This window comes from Lipotes vexillifer, unplaced genomic scaffold (assembly GCF_000442215.2).
Source record: "Lipotes vexillifer unplaced genomic scaffold, Lipotes_vexillifer_v1.1 scaffold437, whole genome shotgun sequence".
NCBI lineage: Eukaryota > Metazoa > Chordata > Mammalia > Artiodactyla > Lipotidae > Lipotes > Lipotes vexillifer.
The window spans coordinates 1,378,536-1,391,852 of record NW_006785990.1 but is presented as its reverse complement, the minus strand read 5'-3'; the positions used below and the strand labels follow the sequence as shown (position 1 = coordinate 1,391,852).

Sequence of the window (13,317 nt, the reverse complement as noted above, 5' to 3'; positions counted from 1 at the left end):
AGCGCTTCACGCCCACGTGCGCCGCGCCCACGTGCACCGCCCCGTGCTCCGCAGGCACCTCCCCAGGGGCCGCGTCTTGGGCGGAGCTCCTGGCGACCGCGCCAAACACAACTGGGTGGGACTCAGGTCTTCGGGGCGTGTCCTCGCCCTCCCGGTCCTGCCCCGTGAATTACCGTCGGGTGCGACAGTCGCACAAACACCGTGCGGGCGGCGTAGGGTGCTGCGGGCCAAAAGCTGTCCCTGCGTCCTCTCTCTTCCCCGAGAATTCCTGCCGCCTGAAGTCCTCGAGGGCGCCTGGCCCTGGGATGCCTCGATGCTTCCAGCCCCCAGCCCCCGGCTTAGCTCACTGGGAGAAGTTCCCGAGGCCCCTGCCGTTGGAACCCTTCGCCCCCCGCCCAGAGCTGAGCTCCTCGAGGATATGGGCACCGAGTATCACCCTCCTAGGAAGGGGCGGGTTCCTGGAGCTGAGAGAGCGGTTTTGGAATCGGGGGCAGGGGGAATAGAGCGGGAAAGGGTCTAGTATCTAGATGGGGGGTTGAACTTCGGATAAGGGGGAGTCTGGACGCACGGTAGAGACGTGGGAAATGAGTTCTTGGACAGTCCGTCTGGGTTTCCGAATTTGGAACGCCAGGACTCTGGACGTCAGGGCTGAGTTTCTGGATACCTGAGCCTCTGCTCTAAGTGAGGGAGGGCTGGGCCCAGTTTGGGAGAAGGCATGAAGTGGACACAGAGTAGGCATATGTGCTTTAATGAGGTGGCCCGCCAAGAGCCTGCTAGAGCTCCGGGCCTGGAAGGGAGTCACCCGTGTCTCCCTTCTGTCATTTCAGGAGGCCGAGTTTTTTCCCAAAACCCGAGAAGGCCTCAGAGGCCTGGTTAGCAGTCTTGTCGATGGTTTCCTGGGTAGACTTGGCAACCTGGTCCATGGCTGGGAAAGGAAAGGATAGGGCAGTTGAGTGCAGAGCCCTGGGGAACCACAGCCCTGCAGGGTTAGCCTGGCCTGGGTCTCCCTCCCCAGGAAGCAATGCTGGTAGAGGGTCTGCAGAGGAGAGGGTGTGTCTGGGCAAGGGCTGGGTGGAGGGCAGGGCCGCGCTGGGGCTGTCCACCCTCCTGCCCACCAGCCCCACCAGACCTTTCTGCCCTGTTTCTGTGGTCTGATCCACCACTTGCTGAGTTGCTGCTCCAGCTGCCGTCACTAGAACAGAGACATGTGGGATACCTGTTGAGATACCACCAACCACAGGGGCCCCACCATTGCCAACCTTATCTGTTCTCTAGAGTGGTCTGTCCTACAGGCCCAGGGATGGATGCCACTGAGGTAAAGTTCTTTGACCAAGGCCACTCAGTGAGGGGCATGAGCCCTTTCCATGACTCCAGGTTGTTCTTGTTTATTTGTAACTCTGGGCTCCTCCCCTCTGGCCTGCTTCCCTTGCCTCTCCAGGATTGCTGCAAAAATATCCAAGTGAGGAAGGAAGGCAGGGCTGGGCCAGGCTGGAATTGGCATCTGGGCTGTGGCTACTGCTGGGCACAGCCCAGGGAGAACCCTGCTGCCTTTAACAACTTCCCCGGAGGCTTGGCCCAGATGCCTGAATTCCCGCATTTAGAGCACTGGGGCTTCTACTTTGCAAGGCCCTCTCACCACCTCCCCTCTCCCGTGCCTCTCCCCAGAGGGCACACAAGCAATGACTGCCAGTGCCTCCGTGAGAAGGCAGCGTAAGGCATTAGGAAACGAAGTGTGGAAAGTAGGGGAAACTTCCAAAGTCAGGCCATCTCCTCTAGACCGGAGTTTGTGCCTGTGAAGAACAGGGTTTCCAGGGGCTCAGGTGGGTCCCCACCTGCTCGGTAGACAGACAGGTGGCTCTGGCCTTCAGAGATCTGACTCATCCTTGCTGTTGAACAGGAAAGGTTCTGCTTTACCCAGACCCTGGGGACCAGGGGGTACAGGGCTCAGGCAGACCCTGGGTCTACTGCTCAGAGGTCCCTCGGGTCTCTGTCTGACGTAGCACAGTCAAGACCACAGGGAAGGAGACTCTGCACTCAGCTTACAGATGGGGAAAGTGAGGCCCAGAAGGAAGGGTAGTGTAGACAGAGGCTTCCTGGTACCATTTTAGCCTCACAGGAGCAACTGTGGGCTTTCCTTGGGGCACCGATGAAGGAGGGGGTTGGTTTAGGTGTTGTCTGTTGACTGGGGTATGTGTAGGACAGACTGGGAGCTGGAGTCCCAAGGGAGGCTGAGCTGGGACTGGAAGAGCTGCCGCTGATGGGGCTGAAGTCTCCTTACGTACCCTACTCCCCAGTCCATCCCCAGCTCCCAGCTGCGTAACCTCAGGTCTGAGGGGGGAGGAGCCAGAGGTGGGGAAACTAAGACTGGGGACCTGCCCTGCCCGCACGAAGGTGGGAAGGTCCTCTGCCTGAGGACTTAAGAGGAAATGAGTATTTCGGAGGAGGGCGGGGAGTGCTCAAAACAAAGCCCGGTGGGAGTCTGAAGCCACCCGTCCCATCCTGTTTCCGTGCGCCTCTGGGACCTGGCGGGCAGAGATCGGGCGTGGTGGCGGAGCGCGCTCTCCTCGTGGACCGTCACTCTCCCCTGAGGGCCCGGGTGGGGCCGCTCCCGGCCCTAGCAGCTGCCTCGGATTGGCTCTGGCAATGCCAAAAGCGCCCCCCCCCCACCCCGCCCCACTCCTCAGGCACTGCTGTTCTCCCACTTCCCTCAGGGCATCATTCCCGGGCTGGTCCGGGTGGGCGTCCTTCCAGGTCCCTGCAGCTCAGGAGAGGGCCCTTTCTAGCCAGAACCGCCCGCCGACTTTCTGGCTGCGCAGTCCCCAGGCTTCTGCCCCCGGCCCCACCCCCGCGTCCACCCGGGGGTCCCAGTATGTGCCCCAGGTCGCGCGCTGTCCTCACCCGCTTCCTGGGCCGCCCCCTCCACTTGCTGCTTCAGGTCCTGCAAGCCTTTGCTGGCCATGGTTGCTGGGGTCTGCGAGGTGCTTCAGGGTAACCGTAGCGACGTGGATCCTGCTCAAAGCGGCGGCGACCCGAGCACCAGCTCTGGTTTTTAAGGCGCCCCAGGGCCGGCCCGCCCCGCAAGGAGGGGGGTTGGAGGGGGCGCGGGGCGGTTCCCAGCACTAGAGCTCAGGGGAGTGACCGGGCCCTGCTCCAGTCCCCGCCGGCCCGAAAGCACAACCTGGCCTCCGGCGGGCCGTAGTGGAAGGCGGAGGGTCTGGAGCGGGTCTCGGGGCTGCAGAGGGACTGGATCAGGGGTCCAGAGAGCGGCTGGGGGCAGAGGGGGGCGCACCAATCTCCCTCTACCGCGTGAGCCGGACTTCTCCTCTTTGACCCTGAAGATTCCCCAACCTGTGAGCGCGGGGTCAGCACCAGGTCAGGATCTCCAGGCTGGAGTTGTAATTAATAATAGCAGCTGCCTTTTATTAAGCATTTACCTTGTGCCTGGCGCTGCCCTAACGCTTACAGCCTCTTGTGTAACCTTCACAACTCTTGGAATGGGTGTTATTAGCAGTTTACAGGAAGCAATTGAGGACAGAGGGCGAGTTAGGTCTCAACCAAATTCACATGTCAGGGACTCAAGTCCGAGTCGGTGGGCTGTAAACCCTAGCGCCCTGACCCACACACTCAGCCTGGACACTGCAAACTGGCCCTCTGCCCAGCCGCTGCTGGGACAGGGGTAGCGGGGGAGGGCAGTGGGGAGATGGCCGAGTAAATCCCACCCCCTTCCGAGAGGGCGAGTCACTAGCGTGCGTGCGACCCTGGCTGGGGACCAAGCAGCCTGAGGTGGAGGGGGAGTAACGGAGAAGGCGGCCCGTGTGTGTCCAGCCCAGGCAAGGAAGTCGTTGTCGGTCACCAAAGCCCAACGACTTGGGCAGGAAGCACCCCAGGCCAAACAGCGAGGAAGGGAGCGGCCAAGCCGCAGGCCTCTCAGGTCACCACTCCTGGGACAGGCGCGCGGGGCGTGGTGACGAGCGGGGGCGCTGGGAGGGGAGTTAGTGACCTGAGGGATCCCAGAAAAAGCAAAACGACCCTCGAGGCACAACATCCTGGCGCTCAAGGGTGCAGGTCGGGCCCCCACCCCGCCCAGCGCTCTCCCGCTCCAGAGCCCGCCTTCGGAGTCTGGAGGCCACCCCCTCTGCGTCTCGGTGCGGCGGCTCGACCCTCTCTAAGGCTGCTCTCTGAGTCATCCTCTTTGGGCCTGTTTCTGCACGTCCGTCGGGGTCTCCCCTATCTTGGAGCTCTGGGAAGCTCCCAGCTACCCAGGTCCACTCGGCTGGCCCAAGCTCTGCCTGTAATGCGTGGGGAAGGGTGGATAAGCCTTGGAGGGTCAGCCCCTGGCGTGGGGTATATGGAAACACACACACACACACACACACACACACACACACACACACACACACACACACGAAATTGATTAAGGGAGAAGGATTCCTGGGCAAGAGGAAGGGGCAGGCGCTGAGATCAGGTTGGGGGATGGGACACCAAACGCAGACTAACAAAGCAGCTGCCCCTGCTGACATGCCTGTCCCCTCCAATCGGTACGTGTACGAGCTCACGTGTACGACATGTATGTGGGTGGGTGAGCTCATTTCTCGGACCCGCGCACGCACGGGTTGCAATGCCCCTCAGGGCACCGAGCCCGGCTTCCCGCCCCCCCCCGCCCCGCCCCGCCCCGCCCCGCCCCTCCCCTCCCGGCCTTGAGCCTGGTCCAGCTCAGAGCACTAAGGCGCTGCAGAGCCGCTTGATGGTACCTCCTCGACTCCGGGGAGCCCCGCCCAGACCCTGCCTGCCCTCCTGAGGCCTGCCAGCCCTCCTGAAAAACCACCAGTAGCACCAGTCCCAGGAAGCCAGGAAGGCCTTTTACACGGCTCCAAGTTAGCTCACCACTGAGCTGCTGTTGCTATTTGGCACCAGGCCCAGTGGGCAAGGAGCGAGACTGGGAGGCAGCAGCCTCTCTGGGAGGGGCTTTTGGGCCCAAGCAGGTGACAAAATGGACAGTTGAGTGGCTGTAAAGCTTCAGGCACCGGAGTCAGACCTTTTGGGTTCACATACCCCCAGGGCAAGTTCCTTCATCTCTCTGTGCCTCAGTGTCTCAAGGAGCCTCATCAAGCCTCAACTTCATCAAGCCTGATGGTGGGGGGCACAATCCCAGAATCTCCCCAGAGTGTTACGGTGAGGATTAAATGGGCTGATGGATGCCTGACACTCAGCTGAGGGTCCTTCAAGGTGGGGGGAGGGAAGGCCCCCTTAATCTTGCTAATTCTTAACTCATCCTTCCAGTTTCATCGAAAATATCACAACCACGGGCTTTCCTGATGGTCCAGTGGTTAAGAATCTGCCTGCCAATGCAGGGGACACAAGTTCGAGCCCTGGTCCAGGAGGATCCCCCATGCGGAGCAACTAAGCCTGTGTGCCACAACTACTGAGTCTCTGCTCTAGAGCCCGCGCGCCACAACTATTGAAGCCTGCGCGTGCTAGAGCCCGTGCTCCACAACAAGAGAAGCCACCACAATGAGAGGCCTGCACACCGCAACGAAGAGTAGCCCCCGGTCGCCACAACTAAAGAAAGCCGGCGCACAGCAGCAAAGACCCAATGCAGCCAAAAATAAATAAATAAATAAATAAATAAATAAAATATATATCACAACCTCTGGGAAGCCTTCCTTAACTATCACAGATTAGATGAAGTATGCCAGATTGGGCCTCCCAGCACTCTGTACGTCCCTAACATGACACTTACCAGACTTTAGTGATTGCTTTTCAAATTCTCTCTCTTTCCTCTGTAGGAGAGCAAAATTTGACGCTCCAAAATGTCATTTTGGCAAGCCAGTTATTTCAAGCTGAAAACAATCAAGGCCCAAAAGACTCAGGGAAAAACTTTGATCTTTCCCCTTAGCTGAATTTAGAGAGAGGGACTTACAGGAATAGAGCTATCGCCATAAATAACTAGAGTATGAACTAGGTGTGTAGACAGGGAGGAACCGAGAAAAGTCTATTTGTTAAAATTCCTCTCTGTGTCCCATTGTCTGTACATGACCCAGCAAACATTTATTTACCGAACATTTGCTTTTCCATCTCCATGTCAATTGCCTTCCTCCCCAAATCTCTAGCCCCAAGATCCTCTTTTGTCTTTAGCTGAAGATGGTATTTAAGGTGAAGGCTTCAGCCATTTTGACAAGTTACTCAGTTTTCCTGGCTCTGTCCCATGTATACACGCTATTAAATTTTGATTTTCTCCTGTCAATCTGTCTCATGTCAGTATGATTCTTTGAACCAGCCAGAAGAACCTAGAAAGGTAAAGGAAAATTTCTTCCTCCCTGACACCTCCAAGATTCTGAGCAATTGGAGAGGAGAGACCATACCTAGTTTGCTTAGTTTGGTTCCTCAGAGCCAAGCACCTTGCCTGATACATGGTAGATGATTGAAAAATCTGTTACAGCAATGTTGGAAGAGGTCATCAAGAGGGTGTAACTGTTGGTTGCCTTGCGAGCTGGACCTGGGCAATCAGAGGCTCCTCACCCCCTCCCTTGTCCTTGGAATGTACGTCCTGCCTGCAATTCCCATAGCAGCGGCTATTTCAAGGACACAGCCTTGACAGAGTAAGGTGTTGTTGAAACCCTCTGGATTGAATATATGACTGACCCCAGTTAAGTCCTCTGCTAACTTTTAAGATTTTGGTGGGCTGGGGCGGAGATCTATTCATCTTGTGGCTGCCCAATACAAGCCTCATATGTAAGTTCTCTTATTAAAACTGCCACCTGGGCTTCCCTGGTGACGCAGTGGTTGAGAGTCCGCCTGCCGCTGCAGGGGACACGGGTTTGTGCCCTGGTCCGGAAGGATACCACATGCCGTGGGGCGGCTGGGCCCATGAGCCATGGCCGCTGAGCCTGCGTGTCTGGAGCCTGTGCTCTGCAACAGGAGAGGCCACAACAGTGAGAGGCCCGCGTACCGCAAAAAAACCACAAAAAAACAAAAAAAACTGCCACCTACTGGGACTTCCCTGGTGGTCTAGTGCGTAAGACTCCACGATCCCAATGCAGCGGGCCTGGGTTCTATCCCTGGTGCGGGAACTAGATCCCGCATGCACACCGCAACTAAGAGTCCGCATGCCACAATGAAGATCCCAAGTGCTGCAACTAAGACCCGGCGCAGCCAAAATAAATAAATAAATATTAAAAAACAAAACAAAACTGCCACCTACCAAAAAAAAAAAAAAGGGACAGGGTGCCTGACACTTCTCGGATAAGGAGAGGATGTGGGGAGAGCAGTAACTCCTCTAGGGAAGTCAGGTGCAGCCCCACAGATCCCACAGCACATAATAGGGGGCTTAAAGGCAAAGAGCACTGCAGTGCCCATGGGACGGGGAAGAGGCCACCTGGACCGGGCAGACCTTGTTGTTTGATCACAGGAACTGGCCCTGGATATGGGGGTGAGAGCGGGGGGCAAGCAGCAGGGACCCTCCCAGGTTCCTTCAGCAGAGGAGAGGGCACTGGGACCCCAGGGGCCGAGTCTAGGTGTCCTCCTCCCCCAGTTAGCTGAGAGGGCCCAGCTCCTCCCCACTTTCTCTCCGGCAAGCCCGGGCTCCAGGTGCCCTCCTCCTGGGGCACGCACAGGCCTGCTGATGAGCAGTGTCTTAGCCCGGGAGCAGGAACACCCGGGACTGCCCGCACCTCTTCCAGACCCTTCATTCCTCCCACTGTAGGGTTTGGGGGCTGCAAGAGGAGCAGCTCACTGCTCCTTTCTGCCTTCTCAGCCGTGGACACCCATGACCGGCAGGCTGGGATACAACGAAGCTCAGCTGTGTTTGACTGGTTCCCAGCCCACAGGGCTGCCCTTGACCTCTGCGCCCCACCACAGAGGCAGGGTGGGAGGGTGGTGTGGACTTAAGTTTTGGTGCCCACACCCAGGGCTGGAGGGCTGGGGCAAGCCACTGAGATGCTCTGAACCCAAACTGGCTGTCAAAGGAAAGGGAGCCCTGCTCTCTGCTCAGGCACCTCTGAACGAGACTCCAGGGCATGATGCCAACAGCCCTTCGTGTAGGACAACGACCACCCTGGTCCCTGGGTTGTTTTGAAACCTTGGGGGTGGCAGCATCTGCCATAACGCCACTGGAGCCCCCGCACTCCGGGTGGACGTAGCAGAGCATGGGAATCAGCTGCTTGGCTCTGGAGCGAGGCCACCTGGACTTCTGCCCGGGTCCCAGCTTCCTAGCTTTGTGCCCTTGGGCAAGTTATTTAACTCTCTGTTTCTCAGTTCATTTTTGCCGAAACTGGGACGTGCCATTTGTTTTGAGGATTAAAGTAGGTAAAGCACTCAGTACAGTGTCCCACACCTGGGAGGAGCTCAACAAATGTTCGTTTTTACTCTCAAGGCGGAGGCTGGCTCTTCTGCCTCTAAGCTGTTGTGTTTTCTAGTGATTCTTGACAGAACTCTTTGGTGAAAGGGAAAGCCCAGGTCCAACTTGGTGGGAGCCCAAGGCTGGGTGGGGCGAGGCAGGAGGAACCCTGGGGTCATGCCCTTCTCCACAGAGGAGGAGGCAGAGTCCCTACTATGGGTTTAGACTCTTCCCATCTTTCAATTTTTTTTTTTTTTTTGCGGTACGTGGGCCTCTCACCGTTGTGGCCTCTCCCGCTGCGGAGCACAGGCTCCGGACGCGCAGGCTCAGCGGCCATGGCTCACGGGCCCAGCCGCTCCACAGCATGTGGGATCCTCCCGGACCTGGGCACGAACCCGCGTCCCCTGCATCGGCAGGCGGGCTCCCAACCACTGCGCCACCAGGGAAGCCCAGACTCTTCCCATCTTTGAAAGTTACCATCTGCTCCAGGGAGGGGCGTTAGGTGTCTCTGTTCCCAGAACGAACTGTTCCACCAAGGACACACATGGAGGGAAGGCCCAGGAGGCCCATCCTCACCCTCTGTCATCAGTGGGGTCCATTCCCGGAGGGCGAGCCAAAGCTCAAAACCTGGGGCATCCTGGCCTCACGCTCCAGCGGACAGTGTGTCCTTGAAGGTGTCTGCCCGAGCCAAAAGCAGGGCTGCCACCTCCATGCGAAAAGCCAGTGGGGGGTGGCCTGGTTTCAATCCCTGGTCGGGGAACTGAGACCCTGCAAGCCACGCAGCATGGCCGAAAAACAAAAAACAGAAAACGGCAATGGCGGGGTGGCGGGGTGGTGGTGCAGGGGGACTCCCTGAAGGCAGTGCCCGCTATCAGTAGGTTCCAGAAACGCCCAGGTGTTCCCGTAGCATACCTGGCCCAGCTCCTGTTCCCAGGAGGGCCCAGAGGGCGTCTTCATGAATGGGGCAGCACAGACAGGAGGCCTGAGCAGGTATGCAGTAGGGATTTGAGTTTTATTTGGAATCATTAAAAAAAAAAATTCATAGCAGCATCGGTGGGGGCAGAAGGCCCAGAGGTGGCGAGGGAACAAGGGAGGCAGGTGATGGTGGTGGCGGCAGCATGGGAGGACCAGCCTGTGGGCAGCCAGGGGAGGACGGGGGGACCGTGGCCTCCGAGCTCACCCGCAGCCCTCCAATCTCCTCCACTCTTGGTCTGGGGGAGGCTTTCACACGCAGCTCTGGGGCCCCAGCCCTCAGTGGCCACCCTGGGTGGGGTGGGGACAGGTGTCATCTGTGCCCCTCTGCCCTGAGGGGGTCATCCATGAGGAGACCTCACACTCAGGCTCAGGGGCCTGCAGGTCAAGAGGCTCCCTTGAGGGCTCTGGGGCCCCAGGAGGGAAGCAGCTCGCCCAGGGGCCCCCCTGTAACACCAGGAGCCCAGGTCCTACCGCCTCAGCCACTTTCTCTTCCACTTTGGCCGCCTCGTCCTCCTGCGAGGGGGCAGGTTGCTGCAGGTCCTCCTGCGGGAAAGCAAAGGGGATGTGGGACCAGATGGAAGGCACAGAGTCCCCAGCTCCTTGCATCCAGGGTCTTGTCACCCTGGCCTCAAAGATGAGCAGAGGTCCTCATCATCTTGCTCTATGTGGAGGGCTGGAGGTGAGGGAGGTATGAGGGTCAGACTGACCTCGGAGGTGATAGAGCCTCACGTAAGGATTCACAGTGGGGGCTCTGTCTGATGATGCCAAGGCCTTCTGGGGGTACCAAGCCCAGCTTCACCCCCAAAAGCAGATGCTGAGTCACTGACAGTCCCTGGTTGGGCCTCCATGAGGAAGCCCAGTGAGGTGGGGTGGGCAGTGGCCCCTGAAGCACTAGGCCTGACCCCACCCTCAGTGTTCCTGAATCACACGATCACATACCCTTGTCCTCCTGTGACCCCAAAGAGCCCTAGGAGGAGGTGCATGTTATCACCATTCACATGGGGACCCTATGCCTAGAGAGGCCAGGTATCCAGCTTAAGGCCTCAGAGGTCAAAGCAGTGAGGCTTGTAGGGATCAGGTCTGGCTTGCTCCAGGCCCAACCCTATCCCAGTAGCATGAGTACCACCCTCTTTCCTTCTCCCTGCCTCCTGGATGGGCACTGGGCTCAGGCAGGTCTGGCTGGAACCAGCAGCGATTATATGGTCCTCTCCCACTTCCTGTCTCCTTCTACCCACCTACACCTGGCCAGGCGCTTGCCTGAGATGGCGGCCTGCTTGGGGGTGGTCGTGTGAAGCTGGTAGGCTGGGCCAGACTGGGTGATCAGCTTGGACACTAGTCTCAGCTTCTACCTCTGAAGGGTCCTCCCACCTCACTGTTACCATGGGGCCATCCTGCCCCTTGGTGGACTGGGGCAGCCAGAGTTGGGGCAGGCTCTTCAGGCAAAGGACAGGTGGCCGCCTACCTAGTCCTGCTGCCCCAAGGTGGGTGCGTGAGGCCAGTGGCATGAACGGTCAGACAGACTGGCAGTGCTGCATCCTTCTACGGTTCACTGGAGGGTGAGTCATGGCTGGTTTTTGGGTGTCACCAGGAAATGTCTTCCTTGGGGTAGCTCCAGGGGCTCACCAGCCCTCCTCCAAAGTCAGAGAGGAGTGCCCAGGCTTCTGCTCAGAGGTGCAGGGGCAGCCTGGCCCCATCCCAAGCCTCTTTTGCTGGTGGATGGGGGAGGGAGGGGCCTGGGATCTCCTGGGGTACATTTGGGTAGTGCCCAGGGGCGCTGATGATGATGATGCAGTCACCTCCCTTTGTCGGGTGCTCACCACGAGCAAGGCAAAGCTGCTTCATGGGGGCCATTTCCCTGCATCATCACAGCCCAGTGAAATGGATACTCTCAGCCCCACCCTCCCCCCACCCCAGGCATTTTACAGCTGAAAAAATGGAGGCCCCGAGAGGTTGAGTAGCTTCCCAAGGTCACAGAGCTAGGACGAGGCAGAGCTGGGAACTAGGAGCAAGGGCACCTGCCTGTTCCTAGGGTCTGGAGACCTTGTGCTGGCCCTGGAAGCAGACACCTTGGTGCTGCCCCCAGAGCCAGGGGCAGGGTGACCCCCTACCCTTCCACCCACCCACTCCCTGGAGCAGGGATTCTTAGCCCTGGGTGCCTGGGACTCTACCGGCCCCTCGGGGCCTGTGCCAGGTAGGAGAGCTTTCTAAAGGACAGCCTCGTACAGAGCTGAGACGGCACATCTCTGGAATAGGAAAACCTCCTGCCCACAATGCCCCCACCATGATCTCCCAATCTCCCACTCAGAGTCTCCCTTTCAGAGCACAGTCTCAGGACCCAGGCTGCCCAGAGAATTGCAGGCTCACTCAGACTAGCCATAGGACCTTGATTACCATATCTCTCTGGGCCTCATTCCACACCCTGTCTCATGGGATTTTGGGCCAAAGAAATGAGTTAGTAGGTGTAAAATGCTTCAAGCAGAGTCTTTCTGTGGTGGGTTCTGGGACAGTTCTCCCAGCCAGCCTCCGCCCCCTGGGAGTGCTCCCCTGCTCTTGTGCTCTCTGTTGCCCGGCGCGCGTGCGTGCGCGCGCACACACACACGGGCACACTCACACCAGGCACAAGCACGCACACACGCACGCTCGCAAAGGTGGAGGCAGAGGGTGTGGTCAGAACCCTCACTCTTTTTCCGTCACCAGGGGGCGCTGCTTCCCTGCTGCTCCTTGGAGGAGGAGGCCCTGCCCCGCCAGGCCCGGAGGGAGGCTGGACACTGGGCTGGCGGTGACCTGGCAGCTCTGAGCTGGTGTCCACTGCCCGTGTGAGGCCGCCCATCACCACTCGGGGCCCTCAGGACCCCGCTTTCGCTAGTGAAATGGGGTGTGTCCTAAATGCTGAGCGCTGTCAGGAGAATGTGGTTTTGAGCCTCATTCCAGTTGGGCCCCACACAGCTCCGCTCACAGGGATGGTCGTGAGGATTCCAGGACTTAATGAATGTGACAACACCAAACGCAGACCAGGGCCCCTGAGTCTCCATTCCCCTGTATGTCAGTGGGATGATAATGCCTCCTCCCCAGCTAGCCTCCCTGGGGCCCAGGGGAAAGGATGGGACGGGTCTGAGGGCCAGGGCTGGGGACCAGGTCTCACCTTGTGCACCACTCCGGAGGTGATCGCGATGTTCTCTGCTTCCTCCACGGTCTTGGTGGCCACGGTGTTGACACTGGAGACCACGGCCTCGCTCACGGCGTTGGCGTGCTCCTTGGTCTTCTCAGCCACTGTGGGAGGAATCTGGCTGGCTTTGGCCCTGACCCCACCCCACCCGGGCCTGGCCTTCCCGTCAGGCCAGAGCAGCCCCTTTCCCAGGGCGCTCAAAACTCTGGCTCTACTGGAGACCTTAAGCTGTCCCCTTTCTGACGCCAGGGGAGCTCTGACAACGATGGGGGCAGCCCACCCTGGGTCTAGCCCCAGATTCTGGAGAAATCTGGGTCCGTGTACAGCAGCGGGGAAAGGAGGTGCCTGGGCTTGGGCCTTTAGCACCAGGGTGCAAAAGTCCCTGGACGTCTCAGCCTCCATGTCCCCGGGTCCTGGGGCTCCTCACCTGAGGTCACACTCTGCACAACACCTTCCTTGGTCTTGGCTCCTGTGGAGGAAGTGGAGACGTCAGCCCAGTCCCACTCCTGGTGTTGGGAGGGGGGGAGTGGGCCAGGCAAACACACCACAGAACAGCTGGACAAGCTGCAGGGTCAGTGGGAGGTAAGGATGGTGTCTGGGGGCCGGCCATCCTTTCAAAGGCCACTTCCTGCTGTGTCTGGAGGAAGGGGACAGATGGGAAGTGGACAGGACAGGATGGAGGGACGAGAGAGACCAGGCCTGAGGTAGGGTCTGGACCTCATGTGGGTATGGCCCGGGCCTCGGAAGCAGCGCAGGACAGGGTCAACGAGAGCTGAGTCATCAGCTCAGCCTCCTCTTCGGAAGGAGCTGGCAGGGGTGGGGTGCACGGGAGGCTGGACAG

General features: G+C 59.0%; 1 protein-coding gene across 1 annotated transcript; it reads right to left on the bottom strand.

Moving 5' to 3' along the window:
* Positions 1-732: 732 nt before the first annotated feature.
* On the bottom strand, positions 733-3,057 carry ADIRF (adipogenesis regulatory factor). The gene is made up of 3 exons (XM_007458363.1): positions 2,899-3,057; positions 1,130-1,192; positions 733-925 (listed from the first exon to the last, which is right to left on the bottom strand). Exons 1-3 carry the CDS (start codon positions 2,957-2,959, stop codon positions 819-821), a joined length of 231 nt encoding a protein of 76 aa, XP_007458425.1. The 5' UTR covers positions 2,960-3,057; the 3' UTR covers positions 733-818.
* Between the last annotated feature and the right edge of the window lie 10,260 nt (positions 3,058-13,317).